At 51.4% G+C, this 16,550-nt stretch overlaps 6 protein-coding genes across 6 annotated transcripts; 2 read left to right on the top strand and 4 right to left on the bottom strand.

Moving 5' to 3' along the window:
• Positions 1–234: 234 nt before the first annotated feature.
• PHYSODRAFT_284538 (hypothetical protein) lies at positions 235–767 on the top strand. Its single transcript, XM_009518917.1, has 2 exons — positions 235–439; positions 521–767. The coding sequence occupies exons 1-2, from the start codon at positions 251–253 to the stop codon at positions 647–649; spliced, it is 318 nt and encodes a 105-aa protein (XP_009517212.1). The 5' UTR covers positions 235–250; the 3' UTR covers positions 650–767.
• Positions 768–893: 126 nt separating this feature from the next.
• On the bottom strand, positions 894–2,293 carry PHYSODRAFT_294893 (hypothetical protein; the record flags this gene model as incomplete). Its single annotated transcript, XM_009518916.1, has 4 exons — positions 894–1,124; positions 1,467–1,610; positions 1,765–1,909; positions 2,064–2,293. 4 exons carry the CDS (start codon positions 2,291–2,293, stop codon positions 894–896), a joined length of 750 nt encoding a protein of 249 aa, XP_009517211.1.
• A 767-nt stretch (positions 2,294–3,060) lies between these two features.
• Positions 3,061–4,298, top strand: PHYSODRAFT_323385 (hypothetical protein; the record flags this gene model as incomplete). Its single annotated transcript, XM_009518915.1, has 4 exons — positions 3,061–3,319; positions 3,358–3,625; positions 3,691–3,957; positions 4,016–4,298. The coding sequence occupies 4 exons, from the start codon at positions 3,061–3,063 to the stop codon at positions 4,296–4,298; spliced, it is 1,077 nt and encodes a 358-aa protein (XP_009517210.1).
• Positions 4,299–8,816: 4,518 nt separating this feature from the next.
• PHYSODRAFT_471752 (hypothetical protein) lies at positions 8,817–9,224 on the bottom strand (the record flags this gene model as incomplete). Its single annotated transcript, XM_009518914.1, has 2 exons — positions 8,817–8,994; positions 9,037–9,224. 2 exons carry the CDS (start codon positions 9,222–9,224, stop codon positions 8,817–8,819), a joined length of 366 nt encoding a protein of 121 aa, XP_009517209.1.
• A 1,595-nt stretch (positions 9,225–10,819) lies between these two features.
• PHYSODRAFT_476483 (hypothetical protein) lies at positions 10,820–11,386 on the bottom strand (the record flags this gene model as incomplete). Its single annotated transcript, XM_009518913.1, has 1 exon — positions 10,820–11,386. One exon carries the CDS (start codon positions 11,384–11,386, stop codon positions 10,820–10,822), a length of 567 nt encoding a protein of 188 aa, XP_009517208.1.
• Positions 11,387–13,774: 2,388 nt separating this feature from the next.
• Positions 13,775–14,434, bottom strand: PHYSODRAFT_470975 (hypothetical protein; the record flags this gene model as incomplete). The annotated part of the gene is made up of 1 exon (XM_009518912.1): positions 13,775–14,434. One exon carries the CDS (start codon positions 14,432–14,434, stop codon positions 13,775–13,777), a length of 660 nt encoding a protein of 219 aa, XP_009517207.1.
• Between the last annotated feature and the right edge of the window lie 2,116 nt (positions 14,435–16,550).

Raw genomic sequence — 16,550 nt, 5'->3', positions numbered from 1 at the left:
TTACATTGGCACAGTCTTGCTCTTTGTTCGTTTAACCAAGTTGAAGTGCGAAAGTTGAGCCGGGGATTACTGTCTTGGGCAAGGTCAAGAAGGAAGTGGTCAACACTTCGTCAATCTAGGTTGTCTACCTCATCACACGAACGCAATCAACATGGCAGCAATCGCAGCTCACACCGCTCTGCTCTTCAGCTACGTCATTCTGCAATTTGCTATCAACTGGCCACCAAACTCCACTCAAGCCACATCCAAGATGGTCTACACGCTCGTTGTCCAATTCCGCGCTAAGGAAGGCAAGGACGTCGAAGAGAAAATCCGCAACAAGCTCATCGAGGCCTCGCAGACGTACGTGAAGGATGCCGAGGTCGTCGGCTGGTACGTCATGCAGGACCACGTCGACACACGCAAGTGGGCCATTATCGAGCGCTACGAGCGCGAAAGTGTACGTTGCGTATTGTTTTTTGTTGTTGAATGCCGATATAGTATGCTGACTGAGTTGTTGATGTGGTTGTTGGTCGAGCAGAGCCTCAAAATCCACCAGGCGAACCCGTACTACGCTGAGTTCTTCACCTACATGGAACCGCTTACGGAGAAGACGGATCTCTTCCAGTTCAATGAGCTGGACACGAGCGAACCAGTGCACGTGGAGTAAACGGCTGCAAGATAGGAGGGAGAAGGGAGACACCGTCACTTAGTTCCGAGAAGTCTGTCTCGAGTGAGCACTGCACGGAGCAACAAACTCAATAACACTTTCGTTTCCCACTACTAGCAAGCTAAACTAGAAATTTCGATCTTCGTAGCAAACCTGTTCTGGTGCAGCATTGAAGCCCTGTACTGCACGGGATGAACGAGACAGCCCAAATCCAGATGCTTGAACGGCAACTTCGTAGTGGCGGCTAGAGCGGATTGGTAAGGTCGATCCCTTGGGAGGCAACATGAGGACCCGTGCACAATGCGGCAACTTTTGCTTTGAGTTGCTCCATTTCAGCTAGAACTCCTTGAAATCGTTCTTCGTCCTGAGCGCGCTGAGAGTTGAGCTTCTCTAATCGGATGCCGTGATGAGCGAGTTGAGATTTAAGATCCTCAATTTCTGCCTTCAGGCGCTTGTTGTACTCCGCGTGCTGGTGCTGCTCGAACGTGAAAGTCAAAATTTTAATTTTGACCCGACACGCCGCCACCAAGGCTTAGCGCGTCTCCGTGGCCAGATTCGCGATCAACGTGACATCCGCTGGCTTCTTCGCTGGCTGGGCGGCAAGCTCTTCACCTCGACGCTTCGTCGAAGCCTGGACCTCCTCCACAATGCCTGGGCGTACTTGAGTTTTTGCCCCTGGCCTGTAAATTCGTAGCCATGAACATGAATGTGTCGCTATCTGCAAGCGGTGCGAAGAATGTTCGACGGTAAGCCCATCAGTCCAGCTGTGACGCCCTCCTCAGGAGGTGAGGAGTCCTCGCCTCCTGTACAGTCGTACGAGGCTATGAACTGCCTTGCTTCCGGTGTCATTGACAAAGCTGCCAGTTCTGAAGTCACCAGCGAGTTGCTGGAGCTGGTCGCGGCCCGCGAGAAGTATCTGCACGGGAGCAAGCCGCAGCAGCTCGATCTCCTGCTGGTCGTTCTCGTAATTTGTAGCAAAATGCAGCCGAAGATGCTACATCTTTCGCTTGAATTCCCTTTCGCAGTTCACCGCCTGCCCCGGTGCAGTGTGCAGCACAAATTGGACTGCACAACAGCCCACATTACTGCTTCATCCTGTTGGCGGCCGTCTTCACCTTGCCCTGTAGATCGTCTTCGGGGCTGCCAAACTCCACGATTAGGTAGTAGCGGGGTTCTCCGTTGTATTGCACCATCGCGTAGACGACGATGACGTACACGCCACCCCCGTCGCAGATCCAAGCAAATGGCTCGCCTGGTCTGCTGTTGTCTTGAGGAGGGTACTGCAGCGGATATTAACAGCGGTCTCTAGCAGGACGAGCGCACCGCGTCTGGGCAACTTGCTGGCTGTCTCGAGCTCGACGGGCAAAGACTTCAGCTGTTCAGCAGCGAACTGGTCGTCCGGCACGCGCTTCACCAACTGGGCAAGCGGTACTCGCCACCGAAGAAGGCGTCGACCACGACCTTCTTGTTGGGGTATTTCTTGGGGTTGGACTTCTTGAGCTCAGCAGCGATCGTGGCCAGCGACACCCAAGTCTTGCCCTTGCCGTAGTCGATGCCGGGGCCATTCTGCGTCGACACCAAAGCAAACCACCGCTCGACTTCGCGCACGCGGGTCTGGCTGACGCGCTGGATAAGAACCCGCATTGGAAATGACCCAGCATGGCTGCCAACAGCGGGGACTTCGTGGCCGCCATTAGTGACTTCAGCTGAACCTTGCATTCGACATTCTTAAAAATTTAGAATTGACGCGCAAGATTTGGAACAGTCTGTTATTGTGATCACCACGCATTTTGCCTATTTCCAATGCTAAATTAGGAGATGTATGCTCTCGAATTTTACTGGGATACTTAGGAAGCAACGTTAGTGCTGCTATCGCAGACCAAACAGGATTATATCCGTGGTACGTCAAGTCAAAAGGTGACCTAACTGGTACATTGTCCTGAAACCGGTGTGGCCCCGGTTCCGCACTGGGCCCTCCAAAAGGTTTATATGCGTGGGCAAGCTGAACTGGTAGAAAACCCATTACACCGGTACGGCCGCGGTGCTCCAAAAGGTTTATATGCGTGGGCAGATTGAACCGGTATGAGTCAGTAACATATATCGAATAGTAGGAGTGAAGTGAAGTGAATGATTGAAGCGGACGAACTGCTGCAGAAGCATACAAAGGTAAACATTTTCCCAGCCTTCGCGAAGCCCTAGTTACATATATACTTCGCCTTACTCCTTATTACAGTAAACTCTCTTGATTCCGGTACTACTTACAACTAATATCCTCCTCATTATGATAAAATCGTTTTATGGAGGATTTGTATTTGTCGGGAACCCGCTAGCACCAACAATAAAGCGCGCGGAGCAGGAGCTCCAGCGTACCCACACCGCCGACCAGTCATTGCCTGGCTGGTGCCGTGCTCATGCGTCCACACCTCACTTCTCCCAACCGAACTGGAGCCGTGCAGATCCCACAGCACGTCATGGGAGCCTGGACGAGGATCCACCAGAAGCGGGACCTCATCCAGAAGGCTTATGAGTGTCCGACGATGACGCAGCACGAACTGGGTGCGCGGGCCAAGGCGGCGTTCAAGCTCAAGCGGGCGCCCGCCCAAACGACTATCTCGGACATCCTGCGGAAGGCGCCCGCTATCATGAGCGATGCGTACGGCGATGGCAAGCGTCGCAAGCCGCTCGAGGTGACGTCGTTGGCGCTCGAGGAGAAGTTGTGGGCGTGGATCCAGCTGTTGAAGACCAGAACGTGTGCCTCTCGCGGGAGCTGATCAAGACGAAGGCGCAGGACTTGCAGAAGGAGCTGTGCGACACGTGGGAGTTGAACTTCTCTAACGGATGGCTTAGTGGGTTTCAGCGTCGTCATGCCCTACGTTATCGCAAGCGTCATGGCGAAGCCGCCTCCGCCGACACTGCGGCTGTTTATCTAGGTAGACAGCAGCTGCAGGACCTAACCGACCAATACGCCCCCACGATGTATTCAACATGGATGAAACGGGCCTTTGCTACGCCATGGCGCCGGCCCGTTCCATCTGCACAAGAAGCGCCCACGGAGTGAAGAAAACGAAGACACGGATCACGATTGCGCTCACGGCTAATGCCGACGGCTCCGACGCTCTACCTCCGCTCTTTTTGGGACGGGCCAAGCAGCCGTACTGCTTCACGAAGCGCACAGCGTCTCAGCTCGGCTTCGAGTACAAGGCAAATCAAAAAGCGTGGATGACGGGTCAAGTATTCCGCGAATGGCTGCTCAACCTCGACCGTGACATGCGAGCGGCGGGAAGGCACATCTTGCTGCTAGTCGACAAGTCGACAATGCCTCTTCGCATAGTATAGGTGAGATTGTATGCACTAACGTTCGCCTAGAGTTTTGCCACCAAACACGACTGCTTTTCTGCAGCCAATGGATGCAGGAATAATTGCCGAGTTCAAGCGTGCGTATCGTAGAAAGCAGCTACGGTGGGTGTATGAGAAGATTAAGCGCGCCGAGCTGATTAAGAAGGGCGACGTCTATAAAGTCGACCAGCTACAAGCGATGAAGTGGAGCAAAGAAATCTGGCAGGAGCTGCAGGGCAAGACTACAATTGAAAATTGTTTTCGCCACACCGGTATTGTCTTCAACGGAGTATACGAGCGTAGCAAGAAATAAACTAGCTACTCGGGGGATGTAGAGGTAGAAGATATTATTTTCAGCGCTGTAGACCTGCATCTCTAAGCTCTATAAAGCAATTGCAAATCCCACGATGTGGTCGGACCATGGTACCGGAAGTGGTAGAATTTGCTGTACCCCGAACCTTATTCGGCACCCTACAGGTCCTAAATCAACCAGCTGGGGTATTTAGCTGCACCACACGCATGCAGGATGGTCAATTAAGCCGCTGATTGGTTGTTTAGATGAGCGCTTGGCGATATATATACAAATCGACCATAATGCCCACTCTGCCGTAGGCATTCAAAGGGATTTACATATAAATCGACCACGATTTGGCGAGCTCAAATCCCTTGAGAACGGGTAATATCCGGGCGGCCAAAATGCGTGGTGAGCACAATACAAGTTTGAAACAGTACTACTGTACAGATAAACCTGGCATAACTGATACGACCCGTGGACGACAGTCGTATCATGTATAGCAATAGTGTCATGTGAATGTGAGTTGTGGGTAAGATTTTAACCAGTTCATCATAACGAAAGCCCATGTAAATGCTGTCATCATCATCATCATCAAGTGTTGGAGGCAAGGTTTCCAGCTATAGCTGTCTCTGCAGTAGCAATCATTATCACTGATATGTCGAGCTCAACGCACAGCTTTGTGGCTGGTGCATAAGTATGGATAGCTTGAGCCTCAGCCCAATGCTTTGCATCTACTGAGCTCTAGGCAAATAATGCATACCAGTGCTTGTGCTGATATTCTATTGTTGCGACCACAATATGATCCTTGCTTATGTTATGCAGTGTGCAGGTCTGCTGTCACAGAATGCACGTACAACGGAGACCGCAGAGCCATGGGCCAGTGCAACAGAGCAAGACGAACTCACAAAATAAGTATTACAACTGAAAAGTCAGTAAACATTTCTTAAGCGACCACCGATCGGAAACTAGACGCTTCTCCCCGAGCTGTTTTCTTGGTTCAGCAAAACAACTACACATATCAATGCTCCCGCCAGCCTGGTGGTTAAGATACTGCACATTCAAATGCCCCCACTATCGGGATAATATATCAAGTACATGACAATCAACTTATTGAGTAGCCCTACGCATCACTGCAAACGTCTTCCCTCGTAGTTGGTATCACTAGTAGTGATGTAGAGAGAAGCCTACTTCTCTCTACATCGCCTTCCTTACAGTTAGCCGCATCAGCCTTTCGGAATTTATATATTATCTGGGAAAACGACGTCTTTATATGTACTCATTGTTTCCAAAAGGACCTATGTTGACTAACTATACGTCACACGAATGACATCTTAGTGTACGTGTCTTATAACTAAGGAAGCCTCTGACGATCTCGCTCAAGCCTGAGGTACACATTAAAGTGCTTGAGCACATAACTGTGGGTATGTGCTACTAGTCATCAATCATTGAGCAATCTCTCTCTCGAATGCTTTACAACATCCACCAGCGTAATCTGCAGACTGCAAACGTTTCTGTTGCCAATAGCCCTACATGTACGTGCTGGTCCGGCTTGGCGCGGTACAGTAGGCCGCACGTCCAGGCGAAGATGCTGGTGATCGAGGCACTACGCCACCATGTCCACTTGAGGCTCTAAATGTAATACGAAATGTATTGACCAGAGCTTTCGGCACACAAAACTCGTGCTTGGCATGTCGTCTACCCAGCAAAGAGGCAGATGATATCCCGAACGGGGAGATAATGAGCTCTACTATTTTTTTTTAATTTTTTTGCGGTTACCGCCGGGAACACTCGGGGCGAGCACTGCGTCAACCCCGCTTACAGGGCATCCCACCTACAAACTGGCACGATGCGCAGGCGAGTGTTGGTAGGAGAAAGAGCTTAGTGAGCAGGAAGGCGACCCTAAAAACACACGTGCTTTTCACTGAACAACTTTGGGATTGAGGTGGGAAAAATTCGAAGATGCCAACCCCCTCTGTGATAGCTGCAAACTACTATACGCCAATGGGCTCAATGAGACGCGTCCCGTATACACACAAGCAAAGGTAACCTTGGGCGGCCCAGGTGTATACTGTATAGTCCGGCACGCTGGAGCGGAGCCAGGGTCACTACCTTCTTCGCACTCCCCTTCGTGACACTGGCGACGATCATGGCTGCTTGTTGCTCACGCCTGATGGCCTTCGTCAGCACGAGCTCGTTTTACTTGAGCTCTCCTACTGCAGGCACTGGCATCATATTCAGGAGCGGTCGCAGCTTCTGGAATTGCGTGGGCCCAAGAGGCTTCGTCAATATGTCTGCAATCATCTCCTTAGATGGGCAATACTCGATAGCAAACACATCTCTATCCACGTAGTCAGGGATTTTGTGGTACTTCAGATTAATTCCTTTGACCTTGTAGTCCCAGTGTTTACCGTAATTACAGCGATATCAGCTTGATTGTCATCGTAGAGAATCGTCTTCTTGCGGAGCAATCCATGCGACCTTACAGAGATTGTGAGTCCACAGTATGATAGTTGCACACTCCGCTGTAGCAACAAATTCCGAGTTGCATGTATCATCTCTAATGCGTCGCTGTTTGTGGCTCGAGTATGCGTAGGTGCAGCCCTCCATCTGGAGCACAAAACCAGACACAGATCGCCGATCATCCTTTTCATTGCCCAAATCCGCGTCTGCATACGCTACAACTTTTAGATCTTTCCCGAGGGTCACCATGCGTCCACGTAGGCCGCAAATTGCAAGTCGGGCTGCTCAGATCGTGTCCACACTAGACCGTAATCCGTGGCCCCTCTCAGGTACCGAAGCACTCTCTTTGCAAGCACGATGCGCTCGTGTGTGAACCAATTCAGGAGTTTCCCCAGCGTCCAGACGGCGTTTGCAATATCTGACCGCGTACACTGTACCAAATACTGCAGTGACCCCATAATCTACCGATAGTCAATGTCCGCGTCATCATTAACATACACTGGCTCCAAATCTGGATTGCCAGGGATCGAGAAGTTCACTTTCGCCTGTGGGGTGGGTACCGGTTTGCAGTTCTGCATCTTGAATCTTGCGAAGATCTTCTCACAGTAACCCTTCTGCGAGATCGTAAACATGCGCCCCGGTACGTTCGTAATCTCCATACCTAGTAGGTGCTTCACGTTACCCAAGCCCTTAATCTTAAACTTGCTTCGCAGCTCAGCTAACACCATCTCGATGTCAAGCCCCTTCCCAAAAATCAGCAGGTCATCGACATACATAGTCCTTGTTCTCTCCCACGGTCCTCACATACACACCAGCGTCCATCTTGGTACGCTTGAAGCCACACTTGCAGAGATACTTGCTATCATCCGGTACCATATGCGCGGCACTTGTCGTAGACGGTAGAGACTTTACTGCAACTTGCAGACACGACCCGAGCCATCATTCATATACTCTGGTTGCTCCATGTAAATGTCCGCTTCTCCTATGAGTTCATTCAGAAATGCAGTCACAAAGACAACTTGTCTGCACAGCACTCCGAGTTCCAGAGCCAGCAGAAGCAAGAACCGCACTGATTCAATCTTCGCGACAGGAGTGTAGGTTTCCCAAAAGTTAATCCCAAACTCTTGTTGGCAACCTTTCACCGTAAACCGCGCTTGATAGCGCACTACTTCTCATTGTGCGTTCCTCTTCTTCACGAAGACCCACTTGTTCTTCAAGACTTTTACTCCTTCAGGTCGATCCACAAGTTCCCACACATGGCTACGCAGCATCTCTTGATGTTCCGTGTCCAGAGCTTTAATCCATTCCTTAGCATCAGGAGCAGGCAAAGCCTCTTCAACTGATGTAGGCTCTAGCAATTTATTCACTGCCTGAATCACTAAGCACGCTGGCATATCAACATCATAGTAGCTCAGTCGGACATTCGGTCGTCGAATGTGCGTCGACCGTCGGAACGAAGCACCAAGTCCTTCGTTTGCCTCATCATCAGCCTCTCTCCCTGCTCCCACTGAGCGAGGAATATCTCCCATTGGATCACCGTTCGCAATTACAGCATCAACAGGATCATCATCTGATTCACTCCAGTCTGGGTCATTGTCCGCAACATCCGAGCCACTGAGAGCTAGCGAGTCACGTGAAGACGCAGAGCCACTGCAATTAGACAGCCCTCCACCGTCCTCAAACGGTACAGAATAACTGCAGTTAGGCAGGTTCTCTTCACCTTTTGTACCGCTGTCTTCATCAGTATCCCTATGCTGCGGCACATGATCCACTTCCCGTAGTCCACGCGCACGTGACGGCCGAGCTACAGTTTCACCTGCACCCGTCGGATTCGCGCTCGACGTGCTGCCTGCAGGAGCGCTATCCAGCGCCGGCCCACCCACAGCAAACGGAGCTTCAAAGTACAGTACTGGCTTACCCTCGTAAGTCCTCACTGCAACGCCGTTCGTCGCGATGCTCATCACTGTGATCGCTTTCAGGCTCTCCGAGAGGTCTTCGAGCTGGACTGGGGGACGTTAAATCGTCTAGCCGAACAAAAAGAATTCGAGACGGAAGCTGATACTTGCCGCGCTTGAATCATTCGAGCAGAAGTTTTCCAACATAACTGTACCCCACAGTCCAGTTCTCAGCAAATTCAACCGGCCTAAGTTCCTTCATCTTTCCAGTCTTCAAATCTAGAACGCGGTAGATTATTGACTCCTTGCCGTACGCGAGGAAGAGTCCAGGCTGTCCAGGATTATCTAATTTGTTCTTCCTTATGGCTTTTGCAGTGAGGGTGCAGACCAAACAACCCCACGTCCTCAGGCTGGACAGGTCTGGCCGCTCTCCAAAACGTCGAGTGTACGGTGACTCTCCGCCAAGCGCAGCACTTCGACTAATATTGAGTACCTCCTCCGCGAAACGAAACGCTTCTCCCCAGAGCAGGTTAGGTCGATTCACCGTAGTCAACAAGCTCCGCACACGGGACAGCACGACCACATGCATGCGCTCAACGAGTCCATTTTCCTCCGGGTCTTTGCCAGCGTAATGCCATTCGCTCTCAAGAAGGCCTTGAACCGGTTACTGGTTAGTTCACCTCCTCAGTCCGAGCCACAAGCTTCAACTCGATGCTCTCGTGCGAGTATCCAAGCCACATGTTTCATCACAACATGGGGAGCTTCCTCCTTTCGTTTCAGAAGAAGGCCCCACACGTAACGAGTCGCTTTATCCAGCACAAGCTGGAAATGTAAACAACCATTGTAGGTAGGCTCGTTAAGGAAGCATTCATCAGACATGAGCTTCTGATACGACACCCGCGCTCTATCAGTGGCCACCTGCAGCGGGGCTGCCGTAGCTTTGCGTCAGAGGGAGCTTAACAGACTCGCAGAGTCTCAGCTTAAGATAGCCCGTTCTAATACCAGAACGTACGAGTCCGTACACCTTACGGACTCCAAGAGTCAACCCTTAACTCTTAACTGTGTGAATCTCAAACTGAATATATTTCCCTTTATTGCGGCAAAGCCGCCTACGGTGTAAATGTGTCCGGTTCACTATCTAGCATAGTGAACCCTAGTCATATACATAATCAGTGGCTCTGAAGCCATGTACTGATTCTCCTACTGATTTAGGTTAGACAGTGTGTACCCACCTCGTAACCCTTCGGGTAACTCATGTGTAACCCCGTTACACCACCTGCTTGTACGACATCCGTTGCATCTTGGCTTGCACACACGTCCAACACTGCTATTCGGGCGCGCGCACACTCCCACTCAACTCCAAACCACCCACAGTGCCTTCTCGGACCATTCGCAGCAAAGCAGCAAAGTTGAGATGGCCGCGTCGGGCGTGCCACCGTACTAGAGCTCGCTCCTTGTCGGGTCTGCCTTGCTCGATCGCCTCCACTTGCTTTGCACGAGATACCGTCGACTGCAAACGATAGCGTCCACGAGAATTCATCAGTCTCAGTAGCACTCTACCCTTGCGAAGCCACGCACACTTCTGTTTCTTCAGCTTGACAAAGTCCCATCCGGCCTTCTCAAGCTTACCAGACACAATAACTTGTTTGTACCGCTAGCTGTGTAGAGCACATTACCAAGACAGAACGAAACAGGAATATCAGACTGGTTCTCGTTCTTCACTCGAACATTTACTTTTCCAATCAACCCTCTGGTTTTGGACGGCTTGCCTTCCCATTCAAACACCATAGGTCCATTATCTTGGCGTAGATCGGTCAGCATGTCCTTATTAGTACAGACGTGGAAGTCACTCGCTGAGTCCAAGATCCACTCGACTCCACCATCAAGAGAACTCTGCGTTGCCGTAGGCGCCGAACCATCATCACAATGAGAAAGCATATTCACATCACGCTTCTCGCCGTTTTTCCCAGCTTTCTTCTTGTTTTGCCAGCGTTTCCGCTCTGGGAGTTGCGAATCAGACTCATCGTCATCGCGTTTGGGATTCGGACAATTTGTCTGGATGTGGCCGACTTGATGGCAATTCCAGCACTCACGCTTGTCCTCACCACCAGGCTTCTCTCCAACTTGCTCCTAATTTCCACTCTTAGCCGTGCATCTACCTCGACCACGCTTCTTGCCTTTTCATTACGGCTGCTGATCTTGCTGCTGACCTTGCTTCTTCCCAGCCAGCGCGTAAGAGATATCCAGACCTTGCTGTGGATCATCCATCCTGGCGTCGAGCTCCGAATCTGCTCCCAATGCGTTCATCACTTGAGCGGACGACGGAGTCGATCGCTGGTAACCAGAGTCAAAGTGTTTGGAGAATTGTCGAACGACGTCGCGATGTGTCTGCGCAACATTACCAAGGAGAATCTCGGCGAATTCCTCGTCAGAAACCCCGCTTCGATAGTGCAGTAGCTCATTACGATAGAGCTGCCTCTCATGAAGCCAGTCATTCATGTTCCTCTCTGTCGTGTACGCGTTCGCAATCAACCGCTGTCGAGCGAAGATATAATTTGCATACTCGGGTTTGGTCTGCTTATCCACAAAGGCAATCCACATATCTTGCGCGCTCTGCTGATGGCATATCAACTCAGCATCAGCCTTAGGAACGCCTCGCAAAACTGCTCCACGAGCCAAATATTCAATCGACGAAATTGCCCCTCGCTTACAGCCGCACGAACCGCTGACGCGTTCTCCACGACACCCCATATGTCCATGTTGGTCAAGAAAGTTTTCTGCTCTTCTGCTTACAAGTCAAAACTTCCTTGCATTACAGGTGGTTTATTCTCCATTTTCATTCCATACCAGCCAGTACAGACATCCCCGCCTAACTCGACAGAGTGGTACCAATAAAGAATGCCAGATTGTATTGTGGTTTTCAGCGATTTTGGCAATCCGGAGCCCTCCGAACCCGAGATAGGGAGTCCGGAATAGCGGACAGCTCCGATATAGCGAAGAGGATAGCCCCAAATTGATGTATGGGGTTAGGGCTGTACAACCAGCCAGCTCCGGTTTAGCCAGCACCCTTACTTTTGCCGCTTTTCAGCGGCATAGGTGAGAGGCGTTTCTCGCTCATCCAGCCTCGTATTTGCCTCGCTTGACCCCGAGACTGCTGTAGGCTCACAACACTTTTGATGACGAGTTGCGGTCCATGCATGGTTCCGTCAAATATATAGCAATTTGGGCTGGTATTAGCACGTGTGTTCTAACGCGCCCCTAAACAAAGACGGTGTCAAATGCCATACACAGCGCCATTCACCAGCAAGCAAGCAACAATGGTCCCCTGGCGTTTAGCCTCTCCGTAGTACCTTACAGCTAAATATGCAACTGATCGCAAGACCATTATTTACTTTGTTTGTCGAGGATGTTGCGTAAGTATATTGTGAGGGTTACCCAGCAACTAAAACGACTGCAATGCATGCGTACTAAGTTGCACGAAGCACCTCATTTCATTACATGTCACTAACACGTCCTACAGTGAAGTGTCGATCGGCAGCAGCTATTCCCTGTACGACTCCGACTGGGTTCATTACGAAGCGCCACGCAACAGCGATCAATAGAACTCAATGCTCACCTGCACGAGGTTTCTACCATGACCCGCGGGGTGCAAGCTCGAGTGTTTACCACGATGCTCCGAGTCCAGCCAGAATGACCTGGTCCTGCCCCCATCGAGTTCAAGCAGCTCGTGGGCAGCGACCTGCGCAGCCGAAAGGCTTAATCAACGGCGTACCTTGCGCGTAAAATACCACCAGGACGTGCCCGTGGTGGCCTCGTCCAAGTACATCCAAACGGCAGCTGGGACACTGGCATGCCGGTGGTGGACAGCATCTTGGCCACGTCCGCGAAGGTTACTGACGCTTGTCGAACAGGTCAGCTTGCCATTCCTACGGCGCAGAGTGCAGCTCGTGCTCAGCTCCTCCAAGCAGCGACGATCTGCCCGTGTGTAGTTGATCCCTGCAGGGTCTTGTCACGCCCCGTCAGACGAGCACTTGCACACACCCGACGCCATATCATGCTCACCTTCCTTTGTCATGATCGTCTTACCGGTCTCGTCCGCCATCAGTTGCTGTACGGAGAAAGCGATGCCCAAAGCCATCGCTACTAAAAAGACGAGTTACCGCTGTGGCTCACGTCAGCAGTATCGCGCACTGCTCCTACACAGCGCACCAAATAGACAGAAACGTCATAGATAAGCGATGCCAGCCTTACTGTCAGTACACACGTACCCTGAGCAAGTCCCCTCGACGAGAGGAGCGTACACCTACAGCGACGGCGAGCTGCATGCCACCTTTGATCATTTTGCTGGCTGGCATGCGTTGGTTGGTGTGGGAGCTCCAATTTGGGCCTCCAATATAGAGTACCCTAACACATTAACGAGCTCGTTTGAGCAAAACAGGCCCCTCCAAGATGAGTACAGATTTCGCTCCCACTTCCGGTGAGTGGGTTCAGCGGTAAGTTCTTAAAGGAAAATGCGGTATTAGTTTTAACAGACTAAAAATGAATCTGCGGTACGCGCAGGACCACCAAGCGGACATCAGCTTCGTAGCTGCTGATGCTAACGTCGGAGTCAACACACTCGTCCTCTACGCCTCTAAAGACAATACCTGTGTGGGCAAAGCAGTTATGGATCGTACGGGTGTCTTGTAGCTCGTTCCAGACCTCTCTGCTCCATTGCATAGCTTGCAACTGGTTAACCGCGTAAGCTTCCCCCGACTCTTTCGTCTGCTTCTCTTCCTTGAGCTGCGGCTTATCAATGTCCTTCACCTTCTGGTAGGCCCAATGCATGTGCTTCCTCTTGTACCCCTGCTTGAAGGCCGCGATGATGCCGGCATCCATCGGCTGGAGATAAGCTGTAGTGTTGGGGGGAAGAACTCGATCCGCACGTTAGTGCAAACGTAGTTTCCAGTACTATGGGACGAGGCGTTTGTCCAGTAGTAGCATGATGTGACGTCCAGAAGCGCGCATCTCCCGGTCCCGATTCAGCAGCCACTCCTGGAAAATCGCACTTGTCCTCCACGCCTTTTTGTTATTCTTGTAGAGAAAACCGAGCTCTTCCGCCGTGCGCTTCTCGAAGCAGCGTGGTTGCTTGGCTCGTCCCTAGTACAAGGGCGGGAACGCGTCGGATCCGTCGGCGTTCGCTGTGAGCGCAATCGTTATCCTGATCTTACTTTTCTTAACACCGCGCTTGCCCTTGGTTCCGATGGAGCGCGCCGGTGCCATCGCATAGCACAGTCCGGTCTCGTCCATATTATAGACGTCACAGGGGTCGTAGAGCTCCACGAGCTCTTGCAATCGTTGACGACCAGCTTCGACACTCTTCGGGTCCGCTGAGGCGGCCTCATCATGTAGCTGGCGCAAGCGAAGTCCATGTCGCTTCTCGAACTTTGTTAGCCAGCCGTCCGATAAGCTCAGGTCCCATCCATCGCAGAGCTCTACCGGCAGGTCTCTGGCTTTCATTCGGATGAATGCACGCGAGAGACAAACGCTTCTGGCCTCCGTAGCCTGGATCCAAAGGCGCTTCTCCAGTCTGACAGACGTCACACGTAGCGGCTTGCGTCGATTTCCGTCACCGTAGCTCTCGCTCATGATGGCTTTCGCGTTCTTGAGGATGTCCGAGATCATCGACTGCGCTGGATGACGCTTGAGCGTGAACCGCTCCATTGACCACACTGCTAGCTCGGGCTGGGTCATCCAGGGATGCTCAGCGTAGTGCCGGACCAGCTCGCGCTTCTGCGCTATCTTCATCCAAGCCCCCATTGCGCGCGCGTATCAGTGACTGTGTGTTTGTGTGACTGTGTGGTTGTGTGGTTTCCCTCTTTCGCGCCTAAATTCAAGCGGAAACCGTGTCTCACTCACCTTACCTCTTTAAAATAATATTTTTTTTAAAGAATTCGCTGCATAGTTGACGGATGAACATGGAACCAACCATTTGTGACGCGTCACGTCGAGTTCCCTTCAAAGCTCATCTATCTCAGCATATTCATATGACAGCAGGAGCAACTCTCAGGCACAAACGTACAATCTGTGTGAGGTACATTACTGATCCCAGAGCCGAATTCGGCGGGGACGTCTGTACAAGCGAAATGAGGAACCATCATAGGAGCGGCATGTGCACTAGCACCCGCCAAAGACGATGCAAATGCAGGTGAACCCAGTGACGGCAGAGACGGGACTGATCCCCACGGCGAGGACGCAAAGCTCGATGCAATCGAAGCCGCAGGCACTACGGCTGCCACTCCAGCCCCAGAAAGTCGACCAGCTTCAGTCGCCCCAGCAAAACCACCTCCAGTTGTCCCCAAGAACGAAAAACCTCGTCAGCGTGCCTGCAGTTCCACTCAGGCCAGCAGAGATCAACCTTGGGCCAGATGTAGTCGCACTCGCTCCAACACTCGATCCAGTAGCTGCAGGAGTCATCACAATCACCGGAGGAGCGATTCCAATCGATCCAGCTACTGAGCCCACCGCAAAACCCGACGAAATAGCAATAGTTTGGCCGCCAGAAGCCACCATTGGCGTGCCGCCACCAGACGACGATCCACTTGGTCCAGACATCTCTCCGAGCTACACGAGAACTGCTCGCAATGCCCTAGAGCCTTGGGCTCATAACCTGGCACGATGCGCAGGCGAGTGTTGGTAGGAGAAAGAGCTTAGTAAGCAGGAAGGCGACCCTAAAAACGCACGTGCTTTCCACTGAACAACTTTGGGATTGAGGTGGGAAAAATTCGAAGATGCCAACCCCCTCTGTGATAGCTGCAAACTACTATACGCCAATGGGCTCAATGAGACGCGTCCCGTATACGCCCAAGCAAAGGCAACCTTGGGCATCCCAGGTGTATACTGTATAGTCCGTCACGCTGGAGCGGAGCCAGGGTCACTACCTTCTTCGCACTCCCACTTCGTGACACTGGCGATGAACATGGTAGGCTTCGGGCTCGAGATCCTATGAGTATTGACAATTTCGTTTGCAATCAAACTAGAAACCGAAATGGAGATTATCACTACAGAAGTGCTTCTCAATGGAGAAGCTGGCGTTCCGCTCATCGAGACTGTTGGGGGTGACGTCGACAGCGCCGACAATGACGACACAGAGGGTCTTACTCCAGATCTAACCACGAATGAGCAGGCGACAGCAGTTCGGAATTTTACTTGGATGCTGTCATAGCACCCCGACCTTGATAAATATGATAAATAGCTCCTACTGGATATCAGCGAGCCGCAGACACGGGTGCTGGAGCAAATGCATCGCAGAGAAGGCCTCGCAGATTTCGATTAAAATCTTCTTTGTAGCTTGCTAGACGCTATCAGGTTGGTCAAATTCTTGTATCGGTATCGGATTTCACATTTGGCACGTATCAGACTAATTGGCAGATTTACTCCAGATTTATTGTGAAAACCGATTAGTATGTCCAGCTGAATTGGCCAGTAAAGCATCGCTCCGATACGATTTGGAGGCTGCTAAATCGGGGATGTCTCAATTATAATCGGAGTTTAAATCGTTCGTCGATCTCACAATTATGTGCAGCCTAGCAATTCCGATCAACATACATCACCTCGGGCAAGTGCAGCGGTAACACCGCGCTTAAACCCTCCGCCTGCATATCTCAGTTACATGTATTATAGCGTGCGGTTTTTCCTGCTTACTTAAGTATTATAGTTGTGCTGTTAGTATTGTAGCCTTGACTGGTAATACCTAGCCAAGAGCGACTGCAGCGATTGTTGTTTGCGCGGCTGATTTAGCCTACAAGGAGCGAATGCCGGTTGCACATCGGACATTCCGTCTGAATAGCAAGCAGATCGGCCGGCTCTGGCTAAATGGGCTGGTTAGCAAACCTAAATCCGATGCATATGGTTTGGCTCTGCAAGTCGTCCTTGC

The sequence above is a fragment of the Phytophthora sojae genome, assembly GCF_000149755.1.
Source record: "Phytophthora sojae unplaced genomic scaffold PHYSOscaffold_1, whole genome shotgun sequence".
NCBI classification, from domain to species: domain Eukaryota; phylum Oomycota; class Peronosporomycetes; order Peronosporales; family Peronosporaceae; genus Phytophthora; species Phytophthora sojae.
This window is presented reverse-complemented; position numbering and strand designations above follow the sequence as displayed.

What these genes read in the sequence shown, in the direction of transcription:
- PHYSODRAFT_284538 (XM_009518917.1), top strand. Translation starts at nt 251, where the DNA reads ATGGTCTACACGCTCGTTGTCCAATTCCGCGCTAAGGAAGGCAAGGAC. An exon ending in AGCGCTACGAGCGCGAAAGT is followed by an intron (nt 440 to 520) that starts GTACGTTGCGTA and finishes TTGGTCGAGCAG; the next exon opens with AGCCTCAAAATCCACCAGGC.